This window comes from Tachypleus tridentatus, chromosome 12 (genome assembly GCF_004210375.1).
Source record: "Tachypleus tridentatus isolate NWPU-2018 chromosome 12, ASM421037v1, whole genome shotgun sequence".
Lineage (NCBI taxonomy): Eukaryota > Metazoa > Arthropoda > Merostomata > Xiphosura > Limulidae > Tachypleus > Tachypleus tridentatus.
This window is the reverse complement of record NC_134836.1, coordinates 64533184-64556758: the sequence shown is the minus strand read 5'-3', so window position 1 is coordinate 64556758 and position 23575 is coordinate 64533184. Positions and strand designations below refer to the sequence as shown.

Below are 23575 nucleotides of genomic sequence, written 5' to 3'. Positions count from 1 at the left end.
GTGTATATTCTGGATGGTATTTGTTTATGCATCACTTTGATACTATTTACTTCATTTCATTATTACTTATTCGTCGCTATTACCACAAGAGGTTGTGTAAATGGCAAAAATATGTTCTGTTATATTTATTTGTTGTGAAAGTGAGTTTTGTTTCTTCCTGATTTACAAAAAACACCTTACGTGATAGAAAAAATGAACATTACTTTCGAAATCTAAATAGCTAAGTCATGGAAGATCTGTCATTTAAACCAAAAGAACCTTTATAAAGTTTAACACTTAAAATAGCAAGTTGTTCACCACTTATACGTTCTGAAGAGTATTGATAATGACCGCGAGATTATAATATAATAATATTATTCGTTATTTTCACTCCTGAAATCTTATAATTGAAATTCAAATATATAACAATACCTTTAGTCGTGAAAGCTAACATGACCAATCCACTGGTTAGGAATGCACTGAAAAAAAGAAAAAAAGAATGCGAACTAAAATCTATAAATATATAACATATATACACTACATGGTCAAATGTATGTGGACACCCCACCATCACACCCATATGTGTTTGTTGAACATCTCATTCCAAACCCATGGGTCCCACCTTTGCTGCTATAACAGCCTCTACTATTCTGGGAAAGATTTTCACTAGATTTTGGAACATGGCTGAAGGGATTCGTTTCTATTCAGCCACAAGAGCATTAGTGAGATCGGGCACTGATGTCGGGTGAGAAGGCCTGGCTCGCAGTCAGCATTCCAATTCATCCCAGAGGTGTATGATGGAGTTGAGGTCAGGGCTCTGTGCAGGCCAGTCAAGTTCCTCCTCACCAACCTCGGTAAACCATGTCTTTATGAACCTCGCTTTGTGCACTTGAACATTGTCATGCTGAAACAAGAAAGGGCCTTCCTAAACTGTTGCCACAAAGTTGGAAGCATACAATTCTCCAGAATGTCATTGTATGCTGTAGCATTAAGATTTCTCTTCACTGGAACTAAAGAGCCCAAACCATGAAAAACCACCCCAAACCATTATTCCTCCTCCACAAAACGTTACAGTTGGCACTATGCATTCAGGTAGGTAGCGTTCTCCTGGCATCTCCCAAACCCAGATTCGTCCGTCATACTGCTAGATAGTGAAGCGTGATTCATCACTCCAGAGTCCAATGGCGGTATGTTTTATACCACTCTTAGCATTGCGCATGGTTATCTTAGGCTTGTGGGTGGCTGCTCAGCCATAGAAACCCATTTCATGAAGTTCCCGACGAACAGTCCTTGTGCTAACGTTGCTTTCAGAGGCAGTTTAGAACTCGATAGTTAGTGTTGCAACTGTGGACAGACGATTTTTTATGTGCTACGCGCTTCAGCACTCGGCGGTCTGTTCTCTGAGCTTGAGTAACCTACCGCTTCGTGGCTGAACTGTTGTTGCTCTTAAACGTTTCCACTTCACAATAACAGCGCTTACAGTTCACCGGGACAGCTCTAGCAGGGAAGAAATTTGACGAACTGACTTTTTTGGAAAGATGGCATCTTATGACTGTGCCACGTTGAAAGTCACTGAGCTTTTCAGTATGACCCATTCTACTGCAGATATTTGTCTATGGAGATTACATGGCTGTATGCTTGATTTTATGCACCTTTTAGCAATGAGTGTGGCTGAAATAGCCGAATCCACTAATTAGAACGGGTGTCGACATACTTTGGGCCATGTAGAGTATATCGCAATTGTATTTATTAGCGTCCATAACTGTAATAAAAATTACATTTTGAAAATCACAATGTATTTTAAAATGTTGCTTTGGAACTTGTAGCGACCTGACCACTAAAATGTAACTATGTTTCTGTCTCCTTGATGAAACAACAGAGAAATTGAAACACCGTGGCAGTGGCAGTCCAATATGCAAATTCCAACTGTACCGGGACTGAAATACCAGTTAAACATGAAGTCTTAGAATGGTTATATATGTACAAAATATGTCTACCTCACCGTAACCACATAATTAACCTTTCATACGTAATTAACTATTAATTAATTATTATGAATTCCTGTTATTTATTTTTCCCTGCTGAATTTCTTGCGAAGCTACACGAGATGCGATCTTGCAAGGAATACCTAACTTAGAAGTGATAAGTGAAGAAGAAGACACCTGATCCACCCACCACTAACATTTATGCTGTTCTAATTGAATAATGAGACTGATCTCCACATTATAACACCTCCCACGAATAAGTAAGCAATCGTGTTTGATAATGGAAACGAATCCGCGATCTACAGATCTTCACCAGAAGATAATGCCAGTGCTTTTATTTAGAGCTACAGATAACACAGTTAAATAAAAGAGAACTTAAATGCTAACTCACGAAAAAAAAAACAGCAATATTGTGAGCCTAAAACAAAAAAGACTCACAGTGTTCATGATTAGGTTAACAAATTAGTTTGTGTTTTTTATACCAAAGCCACATTGGGCTATCTGGTGTGTCCACCAAGAGGTATCACACCCTCTAATTTTAGCATTGTAAATCCAAAGACTTACCGCTGTTCCAGTAGGGAATGTACATAAACAACCACTAATACGGTTTCAGAAACTTCTAGAACAATTCAAATTAACTTTATTAAGGTTCTTGACACAAATTCTTAATAGTATCGCAAATGTGTTAAATAATTTACTTTCTGTATTATTAAATTGTGAAAGTAAATATGAAATAATTTTCTGAGCCTTTATTTAATGTGACATTATTCATGGTGTAATGCTCAAAACATGTGCTGCAATATCTTTAATAGTGTATAATATAACGCTGTAACTGTTTATGCATTTATTGGTATTTATACGGAATGGATAAATTGGAAAAACTCATCCTTTCAATGGGCCCGGCATGGCCTAGCGCGTTAAGGCGTGCACTTCGTAATCTGAGGGTCGCGAGTTCACGCCCGACTGGCGCCAAACATGCTCGCCCTCCCAGCCGTGGAGTCGTTATAATGTGCGATCAATCCCACTATTCGTTGGTAAAAGAGTAGCCCAAGAGTTGGCGGTGGATGGTGATGACTAGCTGCCTTCCCTCTAGTCTTACGCTACTAAATTAGGGACGGCTAGCACAGATAGCCCTCGAGTAGTTTTGTGCGAAATTCCAAAAAACAAACAAACAAACCTCCTTTCAATTGTGCAGTCTCGTTGCCCGTCTGTCAGTGCGCCGTTCAGATGGCGTTGACCAGCAGTAACCATTTCCACTTCTTTATGCAGTTATTATTGTTACTGATTATAGTATAATATTTTAAAATTATTTTTATTTGAAACATGGTGTACGCAATGTTAATAAGATGATAATATTATTATTCGGCTTTATTCTTCTCCAGTCTTCATAATGATGTTCAAGTAAGATGTTGCTACTAGTTTTCTCCAGATTCTTCAGTTAATAATTTGTGGTTACATTTGATATAAGTTAGATCAGATGTGCTGTAGTAACGTTGACTTGCTAATTATAACTTAGATATACTTGTAACACAACACAGTTAATATGGTATTAAAAAGTAACTAATACCGTTCAGGCCAACCCGAAAAAAATATTATGGCAGAATTAACACCAGCTGTAACTAACATGTAAGTCATGTTATACATGATTGAAGAGAAAAAAAAAACTATTTTTATACCGTTTACATGTTAGTTAATGAACGCCAAGTCTTTGTTGGTGGTTTGGTTTGTTCTGAATTTCGCGCAAAGCGACTCGAGGGCTATCTTCGCTAGCCGTCCCTAATTTAGCAGTGTAAGACTAGAGGGAAAGGCAGCTAGTGATCACCATCCATCGCCAACTCTTGAGCTACTCTTTTATCAACGAATAGTGGGATTGGCCGTCAAATTATAACGCCCCCACGACTGAAATGGTAAGCATGTTTGGTGTAATGAGTATTCTAACCCCGTACCCTCAGATTACGAGTCGAGTGCCTTAACCACCTAGCCATGCTGGACCCTTTGTTAGTGTACTTTGAAAAATAGAACTGTGGAATGTTGCTTTGTCAGAATATGCTACTCGTGATTAGATTGAAGTGTTTCTTATTAGTGATAATCTCAGGACCCACTATTCCCATCACATTACTTCTAAGTTAAATATTCAGTTCTGTAATATTAACATATTTGAGATTTGTACTTACTTAGTAATCAGTCTTGTATTCCTCAAACCCCATTTTTCCAGAAGAAAGCCTGAGATAACTGCAGAGAAGCCGATACAAAACGATCCAATGGTGTAAGCCAAGTTCAATATTCTGTCTTGAGCCAAGCACCCAGAAATTGTCTCGTTTGCCACCTGACGTATATAATAAATACTATTTAAATATTATTCGTTCTCAACTGCATTTTCAAAGTTTCTTTCGACTTCCACAAATAATGTCGGTATTATAGAACTTTCAACTTTTCTTTTTTTTACCCAGAGATGGTTTTATCGGCTGCACTCAATGACTCATATTATATTATATTAACAGAACTTACTTTCACTAAATAATTCAAAATATTTACTTCACAAAAAAGTGGGAGTAAATGAGAGTCATACGTGAGACAGACCTAATGCCTTATTATATATAAAAACAACAACTATCTTCTCGGTCCTGTATCCCGTTGGGACAGCGGTAAGTCTTCGGATTTACAATGCTAAATCAGAGGCTCGATTTTCCTGTGGAGACACCGCAGATAGCCTAATGTGGCTTTGCTATAAGAAAATATACCCACATTCTCTGACTTTTCTTGTTTGTCTAAAGAAACCGTAATTTAAATTATCAAAAATCAAATATAAAAAATGTTAATCAAATAATACCCCAAGCTCAACAGTAAATTACTAAATCCACTATAAAAAGTTTATACTGTATTACGTATATAGTTTCCTCAGAAGGGGAATATTGTTTCTTGTTTGGCACACACTCAAGGAAAACAGAAGTTGTTTGTTTTTATTAGTCTGAAAGATAAATTACATTTGTATTTCATAAAAGGAAGAATTTATTGTTTGGTGTCTGTGCTATGATAATAGGAAGCATAAATCGTGAGTCACGAAGATGATTTGTATTTTGTATCTATGGTTATGGACGTACGTTATTTTAGCTGTTTTACCTTATTTACATTTTTGCACAACACTAAGCAGTTCAATGTTTCCATAACAAAAGGAAACAATGACAACATCTGATGAAAGACTGACAAAATTATTTGTTTTTTAAGCTAATTTCATGTTTATTCAAAGGAAATTATTTACCCATATTTCTGTTACATTAAAGATCCATATAATTAATTTCATGGTATCATTTATAATAAACAAAAATGTCGTGAAACCAGTGTTTCGAAAGTCATGCATTAGCTTAACTTGTTTTGCTGGTTTGTTATTAAATGTAAAGCTACATAGTGAGTTAGCTTGCTTTTGCCACCATAGGTAGTGGAACACGATATTTGGATTATAAGACCTCAAGTTTACCACTGAATCACTGGCTGGAAACCCGACCTGGATAGCGATAGAAATGTAATAAATTAAATATCCTAAAAGTCAAATCTACAGAAAAAAAGCCAAAATATTTTCAAGTGTGTTTTTCATATTATTATTTTCCATTTATCTACCTTGACAAGGTATTTTTGTCAAATATAGTTAAAATATTGAATATGGTATTTTTAGTGTTAATTGATTTCGCATATCTGGCACTGCAGGTGCTTAGAATACTAACTTTGAATTCATACTTATTTTTTGCTTTTGAAGTTCATATGTCATGTTGTGTTGCAGCCTACAGAATGCTTAAGTCTTCTCTTGATTCATGTTATGCGTACGTTTTAGTGACGTCACAACAGTGCGAATTGCAACGTTAAGCTTCCTTCGTGTGATGTAATATAAGTGTCTACTGACAGACAACACGCTACTGTAGAGTTGTGTGAGCGGTCAAAACAGGTGGCCTCTCTAAGCAACCTTCGGCTCCCTTTCGGGGAAATTAACTTTGTTTAAGTTAACACATTAACATTAAACTCAATACAGCCATGATAAAGAACTACGATAAAAGTATTATTTTATTTGTTTATTTTCGATGTTATAGTACTGTAACGTTCATTTTAAAGTTTACACGAGTAAGTTGACACAATAACTTATTTCGGAAAGAAAGGCTTGAAATCTGCGGTTCACGGGTTCGAATCGCTGTCGCCGAATATGCTCGCTTTTCAATAGTGGTGTCGTTATAATGTGACGATCAATATTCTACTATTCGTTAGTTGGCGATGTGTGTTATTAACTCTTTCCTCAAGTATACTAATATAAAATTAAGAATGTCTAGTCTTCAAGCAGATTTGCACTAAATTCGAAACATGAAGAAACCAAAGTGACATATATATATATATATCTGGGGTGTTCAGTAGTTTTTGTATTGGGTAGAGGGGGTGTCCCAAAACAGTCCCAATTCATTGAAATTTTACCCTTAAAGACTCGAAGAGAATATTCCGTACATTTATAATTAGGAATATTCTTGTAAAGTTTCTGTGAAGACCTTGTTTCACTATCTACTTTAATACAATCAGTTATATTGTTTATAACACAAGTGCGGATAACAGCAATTTGTTCATTCTGTAAAACAACAGTTTCTTTTTTCAGTAATATAAACTAATACAAAAAACTGTTAGCACGTAACACACCTATATTTAAAATGAAATGATTAACAATGAATCTCACATCTTCCAGTGATATTGTCGTTCAAGCAAACGAAGGCTTAGTTTGCACCGTACAGATATGTTGCTAATTTACAGTGAAGTAGATTTTTTGTGTGCTCTCTTAAAGTAATGGGTTATTCATGGTTTACTTAACTAGCACAGAGAAATTATTTCTACTTCCTCATTTCCTTTTTAACTGGACAATCTAACCAATCTCTCACGAGTACACACACAAAAAAGAAAAAAATGGAACACCACCATGCTTTATCAGTCATGAGTGGCATATACAGTTTAATGCCGCATACTGTTTGGCTCGTAATATTATCTGATCAAGTTAGCACTGCATTTATTTTCACATTGAGAATAGAACAACAGAATATGACTTATTCTTTATGAACATTGACTGTTGATGCACGTGCGATTATTATTCTGGTCGACTGCACGTGATTTCAAATGAAAAATAAAGTAGAAGCAAACAACTAGGTTAGCTGTCTGACTAGCAACAAACCAAAACAATTCATCATTACACTGAAAACGGTGTAGTCCAGATGAGGATTCTCACATCAGCGTGTCAGAGAAAACAACTGTAATGGAAGAAGATACAGAAACAAAAGGAATACCGAATAATAATCTTATACAATACTCTACAAACGGATTACAATCCTACTTCCTACAGTATCTTAACAGTTATATTTTCCAAATTCCAACAGTACTCTAATAGTTATACTTATAACAACTCTTACAGTATCCTAATAGTTATATTTATAACAATTCCTACAGTATCCTAATTGTTACATTTTTAAACTCCTTACAGTTTTCTAATAGTTTGCGTCCGTATGATGTACAGCCCGGCATAGCCAGGTGGGTTAAGGCGTTCGACTCGTAATCTGAGGGTCCGGGTTCGAATCCCCGTCGCACCAAATATGCTCGCCCTTTCAGCCGTGGGGGCGTTATAATGTGACAGTCAATCCCACTATTCGTTGGTAAAAGAGGAATCCGGTTGGTGGTGAGAACTAGCTGCCTTCCATTGAGTCTTACACTACTAAATTAGGGATGGCTAACGCGCAGGTAGCCCTCGCTTAACTTTCCGCGAAATTCAAACAAACAAACCGTATGACACTACGTATCTGATATCTTGAGAGGTGCTTCTTATTTCAAGCTTTTTTTTAAATAAGCTGACTTAAATTAATTATTTTTTACTCTTCATAATTTTACCAAACAATAACAGTAAGTTTACGCCCGTAAACAGAATAATTTAAAGGGAGTTCCAATTTGAAGTAAATATTGTTTTTATATTCTTCTATATAGATTAATTATAATATTGTGTATAGGTATTCATAGCTTAAGCACAACTTTTTCAATCCAACGAATAGTTGGATTGAACGTCACATTATAACGCCCCCACGGCTGAAAGGGCGAGCATGTTTGGTGTGACGGGGATTTAAACCAGCGACCCTCGGATTACGAATCGAGTGCCTTAACCACATGACCATGCTGAACCCTACATAGTTTTTAACTTGTTCGTCATATACCAGTAATTGTATTTGGACGGCAAAAAATATTCTTACATTACTTCAATCAATTTCATAATAGGCGCTTCATTTTATTCAGTAATAAGTGTCGAAGGTCAAGTACATACATATATATCGTACACTGTGTAACCTCGCGAGCCAGGCTCTTACTCATGTAACAAATACTTTTTCAAATTAGTATAATTTTTAGCTCCTTCCTTGTATAAAATTAAATTAATTGGAGAACACCTAAATTTTAAATCCTCAAACATTAACTATAATTAACTCTTATTCTGTCGAGAACGCTTTCATGTTCCTCTTGTTGGTAATGTACAACAATACGCAACGTTGCTTATAACAACAAAACTATAAGCTAATTGTTCCTAGGCCAACTATGAGGTGTACATTGAATGCTCAATATTCATGTTGACTTGTTAGAAAGGTCTGTTTTTCACTCTTAATTTTTGACAGCCTCGGTGATGTAACAGCAAAATAGCTTAATTCGGAAATTTTATAATACTGAGTTGTAGCCAAAAACAAAATAAAATTTACGAAGTAGTTTTTGAGGTAAGCCTTATATTACGTTTATTTATTAACTTAAGGGGGCCTGGCATGGCCAAGCGCGTAAGGCGTGCAACTCGTAATCCGAGGGTCGCAGGTTCGCGCCCGCGACGCGCTACATGCTCGCCCTCCCAGCCGCGGGGGCGTATAATGTGACGGTCAATCCCACTATTCGTTGATAAAAGAGTAGCCCAAGAGTTGGCGGTGGCCTTCCCTCTAGTAGCCCTCGAGTAGCTTTGTGCGAAATTCCAAAACAAACAAATATTAACTTAAGACTACCAACAGGTCTACTATTACTAACGTTATAGAATCAGTGTTTATAAGTATTAAGCGGTAAATAAATGTTAGTTAATAAATTTTCGTTTCGTATTTTAACACATATTATCTAGTCGGCCTTAAAACATAAAAGATAAACGTTTATTACTACCAAAAATAATTTATCCTTTGTACAATTAAAAAGTTTGTTTGTTTTGTTTTAATTTTGCGCATAGCTACACAAGAGCTATCTATGTTAGTCATCTCTAATTTAGCAGCGTAAGACTAAAGGGAAGGCAACTAGTCATCACCACCCACCACCAACTATTGGGCTACTCTTTTCCCAACGAATAGTGGGATTGACCGTCACATTATAACGCCCCCACGGTTGAAAGGGCAAGCATGTTTAGTGCGACGAGGATTCGAACCCGCGACATTTGTGAAGGTATTTGAAAAGTTTCAAATAGTAAATAAGCGTTAATTACTAAATATTATTTTGGTATTTCAACACATGTATTATCCACTTTGCCTAAAACCAAAAATAAACGTTTATTTGTACCAAATATCTTTTATCTATTATACAGTCGAAAAAAAATTGAAATTTGTGTCGATGTTTGTTTATTTTGAATTTTAAGCAAAGCTACATGAGGGCAATTTGCACTAGCCATCCCACTTTAAAAGCGTGAGACTAGAGGGAAGGTAGCTAGTCATCATCACCTATCACCAGCTGTTTGACTACTCTGTTACCATCGAATAGTGGAACTTATCTAAGTTTATAACGTCCCCACGGTTGAAAAGGCGAGCATTTTTGGTGTGACGGAGATTCGAACCTGCAAATCTCAGGTTATGAGGCGAAAGTCTTAACCTCCTGGCAATGCCATGCCTATCTGTGTGTCGAAATGTCCGCACTATGTTTTCTACATCCTGACCTAGAATACAGTTAAAAAGTTTAAGAATACTATTTAAGACTGTTTCAAAGTTCACATGTACTTTTATCACGATAACATTTCGTTCTTTTTGCATAGTTTTACTGAAAGTATAGCGATTAAAATTGCTTTGAAATTGATGCACTATGTGTATATTAGGTACATCTTGGAGATGCGGTTAAGTTTTATAATTGTCCTTCATATTTCAACATAGTCTCCCGTCACTTTTGTGCGCTTTTATACTAGTCACTTTCTATTTTCATTCCCATGACACAGCGAAGATTGCTCGTGCTCAAAACCACACGTAGCCGTTGGATACGCACAACTGTTTCAGCTTAAGTTTAAAGCCAGTTATAATTATGAGAGTTCAGGCAGCGTAGGTGTCATATTTAGTTATTTTTAGAAGCGAGAGTTTATTGCAACTTTGTTTACGTAATTGTTTACGAATGATACATGGTGCAGCGTGCACTTTCAATTGTTATATTGTAGCGTCAAGTTACGAGAACTTTCAAAATTGTTGTTGTTGTTTTAATTGCATATCATTGCATCAGAATATCCAGTATTGCATGAAAAGTTCTAGACTTCCGTCAGGATATAAATACATGTCGAAAAGTTATTATTTAGGTTTAGACTACGTGATTGTGAGTTTAGTAATAAAGAGCATAAAGTGGCAATTTTAAAGTAAAATTATCACAGATTGTATTGTAATAACATAGCAGAGAAGAATAAACAGTATTTTCAACTGTATTCTGAAGTCATTGAAACAGTCTGTATATCGTTTGACGAAAACAAGAGACTCTGAATTGAACTGTGATAACCAACAGCACGCCGCTAGTACAGCGGTATATCTCCGTATTTCAACGCTAAAATCAGGGGTTCGATTCCCCTCGCTGGGCTGAGCAGATAGCTCTTTGTGGCTTTGCTATAAGAAAAAAACACACGATAACAAACATTTGTTTATACGTTTATTGTCATAGTATATTAGTTTGGAGCAAGTGGACTGTGTTTCTGTCTGTTTACTGTTGAAACTGATCACTAACAGGTCACAAACGCCCAGTATAAAGAATCCACTTTACAAAATCGGACAAAGCAATATGGTTTCGGTTAAACCCAAAAATGCTCATCTTTCATCAAATCTATGCAATATATAAAACACTAGATACCATAAGCAGCTGCGCTGATGTTATAAGTATAACATTTTTACAACACACAAATTGAAAGTTCAGTACATACCTGAAGTTATTTATGCCCAACATGTTGACTATTCAATAACTATATTTTATGCTCTATAAGAAATAACTGATATTTTCATCCCTTAACGGCATTTATAGAGTATCAACACAAAACAGAAGTAACTGTATCTGCAAGAATTATTTCTACACGAGTAATATTTAGAATTCGGACTAACGTACAGCTGTTACGTGCATTATTCTGTATACCTGTCCGTCTCACGGTCAAAATTAAGAATTTAGATACTCCTCTTTAGTAGTCAACGAATTTTGGAGACAGAAAATCAATATATTCTAACATTCTCTTATTGCTCAAATAAATAAAGAAACGTAAACATTTAACGCAAATCACTAATTCTCAAAAGAACAAAAAATAATATATAAAAATTGGTAGTTTCTGGCGATTAGAGTATTTTATGATATAGTAAATATTACGTATAACGTGATTAAAATACGTTAAAATCTTAAAAACGATTTATCAGCTTGTTGTTAAACACAGAGCTATACAATAGGCTGTCTTTACTGTGCCAATTACGGGTATCGAAACCTAATGTTTCGCATATAAGTCTTTTTTCATACCACTTAGCAACTGGAGAGCTATTAAAGGAAGAACATTTAATAAAGCTTAGAACACCAGCTTTACTTCTGTACCGTCCCTCAAGTGTATTGTTTCGTGCCAAAAAATCAATATTTATAGAAACAAATATTTTTACTTCTTGCTTTCCAAGTTCATATATCATTCTGTGTATAATTCTTTTCATGATCCATGGCATGAGTATGTTTTCCTTACCTTAAAACACTACGAATTGCAGCGTTACACACCCATCACATGATGTCATTTTTATTCTAGTCACAAACTAACAGATAACCAAGTATTTTATAGTAGTGCGAGTGGTTATTACAAAATAATACAGTGAAAGATTAACTGTGCAACAGTACATCTTCAATCTGTACACTGGAAGTAAATTATCAAAGATTAACTATAGAAGAGATATCTGCTATCTCTAAACAGGAACAAAATAATCAAAGATTAACTATCCAATAGTATACCTGCTATTTGTACACAGGAGCAAAGTCATGAAAGATTAACTATATCTCAGTATATCTGCTATCTGTACACAAGAACATAGTTTTGTAAGTTTCACTATACAACAGTATATCTACTATCTGTACAAATGAACAAAGTCAAAAAAGGTTAACTATGTAACAGTACATCTGATATTTGTACAGAGGAACAAAGTCATGGAAAATTAACTATGCAATAATATATCTGCTATCTGAACACAAGAACAAAGTCATGAAAGATAAAGTATAAAACAGTATATTTCCTATCTGTACACAGGAATAAAGTCATGAAATATAAACTACACTACAATATATTTACTGTCTGTATAAAGGAACAAAGTCACAAAAGATTAACTACGAACAGTATACGTGTTATTTGAACACAGGAAGTAATTCATAATATATCTGCTACCTTTAGAATGGAACAAAGTCATGAAAGATAAACTATACAACAGTATATCTTCTTTCTGTACAAAGAAACAAAGTCATGAAAAATTAACTATGCAACAGTATATCTGTTATCTATACACAAGAATAAAGTCATGAAGATGACCTAGGAAGGTCGAAATGTTTTTCTCTCCTTATTAGTGAAATTGTTAATACCCATACCAGCCATTCTGAGATACATTTTATTCCAACTAAGTTTCGTCATCAAGAAAGCCATGAAAGATTAACTATACAACAGTATATATGCTATCTGTACACTGAAACAGATGTTCCATAGTTAACATTTCCTGACTTTGTTCGTGTGTACACATAGAAAGTATATTGTTGCATGATTAATCTTTCATGACTTTGTTTCAGTGTACAGATAGCATATATACTGTTGTAACTATCTGTAAACAAGGACAAAGTCATTAAAGATTAACTACACTAGTGATATCTGCCATCTGTACACAGGAATATTAGTAATCACTAATTCACTTACCGTGAATTTCTAGATTGTGACAGGATTGCTCGTATGTTGTAAAACAATGATAACAATGGGCTTCGTGAAGTAAGTTTACAGGACCTGTTTCCTGATGTTGCTTGTTCAACTCGTTAGAGATTTGGTAGCGGTCAGGAGAGTGAAAACAGTAATTAATGTGTTCATTACTAGACGTAAAGTTTTTGTTTTTTTTAATTTCGCACAAAGCTACTCCAGGGCTATCTGTGCTAGTCGTCCCTAATTTAGCAGTGTAAGACTAGAGGGAAGTCAGCTAGTCATCACCACCCACCGCCAACTCTTGGGCTACTCTTTTACCAACGAATAGTGGGATTGACCGTCATATAATAACGCCCCCACGGCTGAAAGGGCGAGCATGTTTGGTGCGACGGGGATTCGAACCCACGACCCTCAGATTACGCTTGGCCATGCCGGGCCCAGACAAAGGATGTGCTAATTCGGGAAATATTAATACAGATTCTCTCGTGCTTCCACTGGGACAGTTTTATTGCTTGGTAGTATATGAATGTACTAGTGACACTCTTTAACAATGTGTGTTATAAATCGTACCATTAACCTACACAACTGTGATAGGTTTATATTGAAGACGATACGGCACAAGTGGTGAACTAACAAGGTACACGGCCAACTCAACAGTTCTTTGTAACCTTCTTAGATGGCATGACACTGATAGATTAATAGAACACACTCGTATACTGTTAACGTATGAGAAGTATACCAAAACTGTAAAGAAATATTTACTTGGTGTCATTTGTCAAATCTCATTCTGGTTGGTTTGTAACCAATACTATATTATCAACAAAATTACTTCATTAGTTGTAATCGGTGAAAAAAAAAAGTCACTTCTAATATATAAGTTGATTTTATCTCTACTTTTTGTTTGAGCGAAAACTATTTAGGTACAATACAACTTTTTGCAGTTCTTTTATCAGGTCACTATCCAATACTCTGCGTTTTATAAGATGACCTAATTTACTGCACTTATGGTACCAGTATATTTCTTGATTTAAATCAATTAGAAACCTGGTTTTGAAAGTCTGATATGTGATGTACATTGCGACATTTTCAACCATTTCAAATAGATTTACAAACAAATGTAACTTTTTCATTAAAACGATTTACATTCTCCTGATGCCTCGTTTTTCAAGTAAAACTTAAATAATGAGGTACTTTTAAATGTAATTCTTAAACACTGTTATTTCAACCTTCTTTAGACCGGTTTCGCTATATTATATTGTAATGTGTGTCAGTGTCATTTTCAAACACGTTACTTATCAGCCCAAGGTTGTATACTCTGCTGTTTAGCTGGAATTATTGAAGTATTTTACTGATCACGTTTAAGTAGATATTTAAGCTAACTTTACAAATTTATTTCGCACGTGATATTGATAGCTGTATTGCAAAATGTATGCCCACTTTAAGACAGTTAATATATGTGTGTGCGTTTAGTATCATATTGGTAAACCATGGTTTTATGAAAATATTTCGATAATGCATGAGATAATTAGCGAAATTTTCATTCACCTCCATTATATCACGTTTAAATATGAAATATGATGCCAGGCTACATATTTTAAGGCCCGGCGTGACCATAGGGTTAGATTGCTCAATTTGTAATATGAGAGCCGTGTCGGGGGTGGGATCTCAAATCCTCCTCACATCAAATATGATCACCCTTTCAGCGGAAGAGGGATTATAATGTGACAGTCAATTCGTTGGTAAAAAGTAGCCCAAGAGTTGGCGGTAGGTGGTGATGACTAGCTGCCTTCCATCTAGTCTTACACTGGTAAATTAGGGACAGCTAGCGCAGATAACCCTCGTGTAGCTTTGTGTGAAATTCAAAAAAACAAATGAAAATATTTTAGGTTAAATTTCTTAAACAAAACAAGAAGAAATGAAAAGTGTGATGAATTTCAATTGAAGAGATATGCACACATAAAGATGGCTTAAGTCTAATACTGCTTTACAACATTAAGAACAGAAGTAATTAAAATCGTATCCCGAAATGTTTCACAAAACTCATTTTCAGTATGATACATCAAAAGTTATAATTTCATATTTGTGTAAAGACTATCATCGAGGTTAAAACATATTTTATTACATTTTGTTATGTTAGCATTTTACTCTGAATTTTACGTTAATTTCACATCACAAAAATATTTTTCATCTAAGATGTAAAGAAAAACATAATTTTGATAGAGAGAAAAGTGTGTGTGCTATTCTGTTCACTCGTTAGAATACGTGGTAAAAGGAATGCAGTAATGAAGTGAAAGGTGCTTGTTAATAAAAGCCTGAAAAGTTCACAAATAAAAACTGAATGAAATTTGCGCAACTATTGACAGGAACAGTTCCAAGATAGTAATCACTAAGTTATACGGACCTACGTACTGATCAGAACATATCTCATTATTTCTCAAATAGTTACAGAAAAATATTTTAAACAAGGTAGAGAATATACATATAAATATAATAGGAAGTGAAGGCTATACATAATCAATTGTCATTAAAGCGATTTGTGTGACGTACGAAGAGAGCAAAGTACCAACATATGTTGCTTTCATTACATGATATTCACATGAACCAAATTTTTGCTTCATATGTGTGTGTGTTTTTCTTATAGCAAAGCCACATCGGGCTATCTGCTGAGCCCACCGAGAGGAATCGAACCCCTGGTTTCAGCGTTGTAAATCTAGAGACATATCGCTGTACTAGCGGGGGCCTTAGCTTCATGGGATCTGATCAGTTCTCCAGTGAATCTACAACACTGTCATTTAGTCACCTAGATCACATCTAATATTCTATATGTGTTCAGAAAAAGTTAGAAGACTAGACATCGTTAAACAGATGCGCTACGTGCTCGACATTCTACTGTTCTTGTTTCTGAGTGGTACTAACTATATTAACATCACATAGGGTCAATAACTGATCCTGTGTCATAAAATATCTAAAGGAAGTGTACACCTAATGCAACTTGCCGTGACTAGAGCTCAATATTTCTTGTTTCCAGTTATTGTTACGTTCTCGATGTAACAGGGTGGAACTGCTTGTGTCTGAGAGACATTTGTGAAAAATATGACATTGCCTTGCTTTGACCCAATAAGTACCAACAGTGATATCATGAAGACAAATTTTAAACTTATTTGTTTCGATGAATAATCCTATGTGTCTTGACCAGAATGCACAATGCAAAAAGGCCCTGCATGTAAAGGCGCTCGACCCGTAATCCGAGGGTCGCGGGTTCAAATCCCCGTCACACCAAACATGCTCGTCCTTTCAGCCGTGGAGGCGTTATAATGTGATGGTCAATTTCAATATTCATTGGTAAAAGAGTAGCCCAAGAGTTGGAGGTAGGTGGTTATGACTAGCTGCCTTCCTTCTAGTCTTACACCGCTAAGTTAGGGACGGGTAGCGCAGATAGCCCTCGTGTAGTTTTGCGCAAAATTAAAAAAAAACACAGTGCAAAAACAATTCCTTTATCAACTCTACTTAACATGTTTAGTTTGACGTTATCCAAGGCTCACCATTTTCCTTAAATCTATTTACAGACTATACAACCCATTTATCCCCATCCTAGAATATGTTCTTTTACTTCTGCTGGATAGTAGTTTTGCATCTTGTAGAGGTAATCTCGTATTGCAATTTTGAAGCCCATAATTTACAAGAATACTATTATGTGTGTTTGTGTGTTTTTTCTTATAGCAGAGCCACATCGGGCTATCTTCTGAGTCCATCGAGGGGAATCGAAACCCTCATTTTAGCGTAGTAAATTCATAGACTTACCGCTGTATACTGTTATGAAACTACAAACAACAAAAAATAAATCTCCCTTTAAAGATGTTTCATGATTTGTATTATGTTTGATGACATTGTAATTTTAACAAGAGGCAACATCTATTTGACCAACAGTGAAGTAAAATCCTGTGAAAATGAAGTTGTATTTCTAGCCATTATGAGCACCATGAATGGCCTATGTTTGTGGACACATTCTGTATTGAAAAACATGCTTTCCGCTCTTCTGTATGTAATATCTGCACCTTTAATTACAGAGACAGCTATATTCTTACCATCTGCAAATATTTTCTGGGAAATTAGCCTTGTGTGATTCCAAATGAATATCTTTGTCAACGTTTGTGTGCTGAAGCTAGGGATACGATAGCAAAAAGTATTCATAAGGACCTTTTTCACTTTCTGATTGCTTGTGAAACCATTGTGAATCAGCGATCGATAGTATATTCCATGGCATCATGACAGGCATGACTTTTAAGAATTGTTTGGTAGTAATGCAAAGTATATTTGGTCTATACATTTAAGGAAGTACACATGCTTCTCAGACACGTGGCTACCTTATTGATCTCCGGATTAGATAATTATAATAAAATTGTAAATATCGTAGGCCTTGTACCCACTGTTTACTCTCTCACACTCTGTACTAGCTGTAAATTAATTGTCCCGTTAAATTTATTGTATGATATTCTATAAACTGCTGTAGAACTTTTTTCTTATTCTACGTGTTTCTTATAAGGTACAAGAATAACAATACCTTGGTCTACAGGCATGGTTGTGTATACATTTTCACCGGCAACGACCATCACACTGTTTCATATAATGATATAATACAACCAGAGACTGTATTAAATTTTCTGATATTTATGCTAAGAGTTGGAAGCAAGTCTAATACTGATCATACAAAACTCAATCTGAAGGTTCTAAAGTCTATGTTAAATGTGTGACAGTTTCTGTGTTAGGTGATGTTGGTAACCTGTTGTCTATGTTAAATGTGTGACAGTTTCTGTGTTAGGTGATGTTGGTAACCTGTTGTCTATGTTAAATGTGTGACAGTTTCTGTGTTAGATGATGTTGGTAACTGTTGTCTATGTTAAATGTGTGACAGTTTCTGTGTTAGGTGATGTTGGTAACCTGTTGTCTATGTTAAATGTGTGACAGTTTCTGTGTTAGGTGATGTTGGTAACCTGTTGTCTGTGTTAAATGTGTGACAGTTTCTGTGTTAGGTGATGTTGGTAACCTGTTGTCTATGTTAAATGTGTGACAGTTTCTGTGTTAGGTGATGTTGGTAACCTGTTGTCTATGTTAAATGTGTGACAGTTTCTGTGTTAGGTGATGTTGGTAACCTGTTGTCTATGTTAAATGTGTGACAGTTTCTGTGTTAGGTGATTCCTGTTGCATTTGTTTATGACATCAAGACAACATCTTTCAAATTGAAATTACTTTTTCCAGCTTTAAGACACAGTAAGACCAACTCGAGGTCCAGCAATGGAAACATCTGACTGGTAAATAAGATGACCAATAGTTCATTGCACTTTAGTTTAATATTATTTTCAAATAAATATAACTGACTGTATTTGTTGAATTTATGTCTCTATCTATTTTTTTGCTTGTTTTACATGATATTCAACCCACCAATCGCTGAAACCTCTTGTCATACAGAAATTGATATTGGTATTCCAATATTCCTTTGACTTGTAGTTATTATTACACTACTATAATTTTTTATTACTTTTATTATTTTAGTTATTACTATGATTTTTAGTGTCATGACCAGAATTTAATCTAATTTGAAATGCAATCGTGAGTGACAGGTGAGCACTAGAGGTTTACCTACCTAGTTCTTCAGCAGCAATGTTTAGGTAGAGTGAAGAAGGTTATACAAAGACTTACAATAAAAGTAAATAATAAACCAAATTAGCTTGAAATTAACACAAAGTGCCCTCTATCTCTGCAGCTCGTGACTTGTTTCCAAATTTTCAAGTTCCTCTTGCCACTCTGACATTTTTGGCAGTGATTTTTTGTCACATCTTTAATGGAGCTGAAGTAAGAGATACCTGAGGAAAAATTGTTGTTCATATGATAGAGTCAAGAACAAATGTATGCTTGTCATTGAAGCTAGGACCATTGAGATAAGACTTTGTAATGAATTAGCTATATTATATTGTATGTTTTCCCAAGTTATGTCATATTATGATGTGAAGCAAGCACTAGGTTTAGAAGGCGTCTTTAATTTGTTTCACTTTAAGAGTTTTATGGATAAAAGTATTATAACTTATCATATAGTATTTATGTATGTTGAATGTTTAACATCAGTCTTGTGGAATGTTGTTAATGAATTGTGGATTTTTTAGCTATATTGATTTGATTCATTATCCTATTTATCCCAGGTGTGGTGAAATGTATAGCAACAATAAATACATGTTTATGTTTAACTTAAATTTAGAGTTAATATTTAATTCAACTCAAGGGCTACAGTCTGTTTATTTGTACCTAAACACAAAGCTACACAATGGGCTATCTGTGCTCTGCCTATCACGCGTCACACACCAAACATGCTCACACTTTCAGCCGTGGGAGCGTTATAATGTTACGGTCAATCTCACTATTCGTTGGTAAAAGAGTAGCCCAAGAGTTGGCGGTGTGTGGTGATGACTAGCTGCCTTCCCTCTGGTCTCACACTGTTAAATTAGGGACGGGTAACGCAGATAGTTCTCATGTCGCTTTGCGCGAAATTCAAAACAAACCAAATCCATCAGGCTTATCGAAACCTGGTTTGTAGCTTTATAAGTCCGCAAACACACCGCTGTACCACTAGGAGGCCTGAACGAATTAAATATGTATTATTTAATATATTCACTAGAATTTCGTTCTCTTCCCTTCTCCATTTTTTTTCACATAATATTTCATCCTTGAACCACTAATGTTGGAGTGCCTCATTTTTGGTCATCACCCCCCCCGCCAATTCTTGGGCCACTCTTTACCAACAAATAGTGGAATTGACCGTCACATTATAACACCCCCACGGCTGAGAGGGCGAGCACGTTTGATGCAATGCGGATTTGAACCTGCGACCCTCAGATTACGAGTCGAGCACCTTAACCACCTTGCCATGTCGGGCCACCTCATTTTTGTATCGCCATTCCTATAAACCAGGAATGCTATGCCTATCTAACAGACATTTCTTAAACAAGTCACTTCTGAATATCTACAATGTGATGTTTTTTGTGAGAAATGTGGAGATACAATGTAACACCAAGTCTGTGAATTCTGAATTTTCAGTGGATGTTCCTTCATCCTTCATTTCCGTAACTTTCTATTTTTTTGTTATTTTAAATAATGTCTGTTATAGAAACTTATACTTCTCATTAATGTATGAGCTACTGTCTTTATCCAAAACAAAATCTTACACAAAACACATTCCAAACTGACAAAATTGACTTTTGATATCATAACACATGACCTGACATGGCCAGGTGGGTTAAAGCGTTCGAGTCGTAACTTGAGGGTCGCGGGTTCGAATCCCCGTCGCACCAAAGATGCTCGCCGTTTCAGCCGTCAGAGCATTATGATGTGACGGTCAATCCCACTATTCGTTGGTAAAAGAGTAGCCTAAGAGTTGGCGGTGGGTGGTGACGACTAGTTGCCTTCCCTTTAGCCTTACAATGCTAAATTAGGGACGTCTAGCGCAGATAGCCCTCGAGTAGCTTTGCACAAAATACAAAAATACACATCCATAACATATTTCTTGGGTGTGTACCCAATATTCAGATCTAGACTTTTTTTATAAGCATAAATGAGGCAACGTAGGTCATAATTGCATAATTTTCACATTAGAATCATTAACAGTATGAATCAGCTTATTTACATGTAAGTATAAAACAATGTAAAAGTCTTACGTACGTCAGGACTAACCACACATAGGCTTTTCCATTAACATTATGAATGCTACTCGGAAGCATCAAATATATATTTTCTTTCCGATAGTGTATTGAATGTCTACGTTTCAGCAACCAGGTGATAAGCAACAGTGGAGCTCTGTTTCAGTTGTACACAGAAAGAATTAATGTATAGATTCTAGTACTACATCCTGTTGGCACAAAGAAACATTGGTAATCCCGATTGTTTTTATTAACGAACAAATGTATTTTTATCATTACCAACAAGGCTTGAAACCATTTTAATTTTCATCCCATGTTACTGATGTTTAATGCAGTGAGGCATTTCAGGCCGTTAGAGATAAGTTAAAATGCCGAGTATTTTAGGCATCTAAAGATACATTACAGTCTAAGATATTTTAAGCCTTTAAATACACCCATCCAAAGTGTCATTGTAGAGACAATTGTGAATTTAAAAGAGTAATGAAGAGGCAGTTACTCAACATATTAAAATATTGATTGTTAGTGTATGAAATGAAGATAATACTACAACTGACTGATCAAATTGCTAGTGAATAACAAAATGACATAAGTGGTGTATATAATAATTATAATTAAGTTCATTATCAATGGTGTATTTGTAAAGTATTTACCAGTTATAGATGTCAAAATTATATCTTGGAATTTGGAACTGTAACTGAACGAGCTTTACGCTTACTTTTTATTTTAGCAGATTGGCAAAATTTACCAAACATTTATGTAATCTTAGATCATATTAAATACATGGCCTAGGTTACTTGTCTAGGTGCTTTTCCTACCTCCTTTATTGGTTCTAAGATTGTGAGTTCTTAATCAGGTTTGCTGTTTATGAAGAAAGCTAGTGATTTATATATTAGTAGAATGGCTCCAACTGCGCTGGAGGTTTAAATGTGTTTTAAGTTTTGTATTTTCAATTTGCTAGGCCTATGTTTCGATTGCTTCTTTGGTTCTTTTATCTTTATTCGGGGAACATTTTTAATTTTACTAATATTCAAGCGTTTAGCAGTATGTAAATTTAAGTGGCCCAAGCGTGAACTAGTTATTAGTGTGTCCAATGCTGCAAACATATGCTCCATACGTAGGTATAATAAATGCACTATAAAAAATATTGCCAGTCTGCACTATTAAGTAAGGCAAGAGTTTACAGTGAGTTGTGTTGAATAACTGCCTTCCATCTATCCTCTAACACGATTTTCTAGTAACGATATTCAGTATTTCACAGAAATACTAACGTCTGATGTTAACTCATTGAAGTTTAACAGTGTGTAATGTTCAGAATCTATAAACGTTCCTGGTCAAATTCTGTAGCTTTTCGATTAATAAGTGTTAAACACAATTATAGCTTCTGAGACTTATGGTATAGTGGGTATAGCTGACAACACAAAAATAATCTGTCTCTTGGCGCGTCGTTTCACATAGTTTAAGGCGAGACTCTCGAAGGTTCAACAATGCTTGAAAATACGATGGCGTTTTCGTAAAACAAATATTGTTGAATCTTGCTCTCGAGAATCTTTTACAATTTTGGAGAATAGGAGGGACTTGTGTAGGACATATCCAATAATATACACCACATGCATAAAAATAAATGTATGGATTAAAATAAACGTAGAACGGTAAATCCGTTACATTATATATTTCAAGAGAAATTGTGATCCTAAGCATTATATCATAGCAATTAAGTTCATTTTTTTTTCTTCCGATTATCCACACTAAGTTTTATTGTGTACTTACATTTACCATTCTATCCGAAACCGTTGATTTCAATTAATACTCAAATACTGTTCTAAAAGTCCCTGTATATTAAATGAAAATAACTGCACTTTCATAGTTAAGTTTAATATTTATTTGATATTTTAATTGTAAAGTTATATTGAAATATAATTAAAATACACCCATAATTCTCCCTCTGCAAGTCACGATAAATTACGTGTTGCTATAAATTCAAAATATTATCATGAGTATTGATTATATCCACTACAATAACACTAACGTTGGACTTACCTCAGGGTATGTCACATTGATTGTGGAACCCTCCTGACCTTGTGTTTGGTTAAAATTGAGGTTCTTACTAGAAACATGGTCCACAACTTGAGAACTGCTTGTCACTTCGATTTTCTTGTCCAAAAAGACGTCATCTGAACTAGTTTCCGATGAGCATACTTCTAAATAGACGCCTTCTTTCTTCAACATATAAGATAAAGCAGTCCATCCTAAAACATTACCACTAAATATTAACGTTTCAAACAGCCCACAAAAAAAGTATGACCACTTTTTTCCATGTAACCATCATTTTATAAATATTGAAAATTTTCGCATCAATAATAAATATAATTATTCAAACGAAAATCATTCCAAATTTTCTTTGACTAAAATTAAACATTTTAAATGGTCAGTTTATAGAAAACATAAGGAGTTAACACTAGCCGTAAAAACGTGATGTCTTATGCTTCGGTGTTTGATGTGAAATCATTTCAAGATATCAATCGATAAATAGCAAATACTAAAGTTACAGCACTCAGTATTAACCTAGTTTTAAACACACTTAGAGGCTACGCGTCAGTGATCGCGTGGTCACGTACTAACTGTCGCTATCCTTTTGGTTACTATCGTTTCTTTCGTTGTGAGCAGTTTTCCAAACACTTGAAGGTTTGTGACGCATATATTATATACATGTGTGTGTATCGAAAGCCTCGTTTATTTCCTTTTATCTTAATCAAGGGCTCTTAACGTAAATA

At 35.2% G+C, this 23575-nt stretch overlaps 1 protein-coding gene across 1 annotated transcript in view; it reads right to left on the bottom strand.

Annotated features, from left to right (window-relative positions):
* Positions 1 to 23372, bottom strand: part of LOC143235643 (equilibrative nucleobase transporter 1-like) — a 33020-nt gene extending 9648 nt beyond the window's left edge. The window contains exons 1-3 of the mRNA XM_076473870.1: positions 22842 to 23372; positions 4139 to 4290; positions 412 to 458 (exon numbers count right to left, since the gene is read on the bottom strand). Of these exons, the coding sequence (XP_076329985.1) occupies positions 412 to 458; positions 4139 to 4290; positions 22842 to 23030 (388 nt within the window). The 5' untranslated portion in view covers positions 23031 to 23372. The remainder of the gene's footprint in view (positions 1 to 411; positions 459 to 4138; positions 4291 to 22841) is intronic.
* Positions 23373 to 23575: the final 203 nt, after the last annotated feature.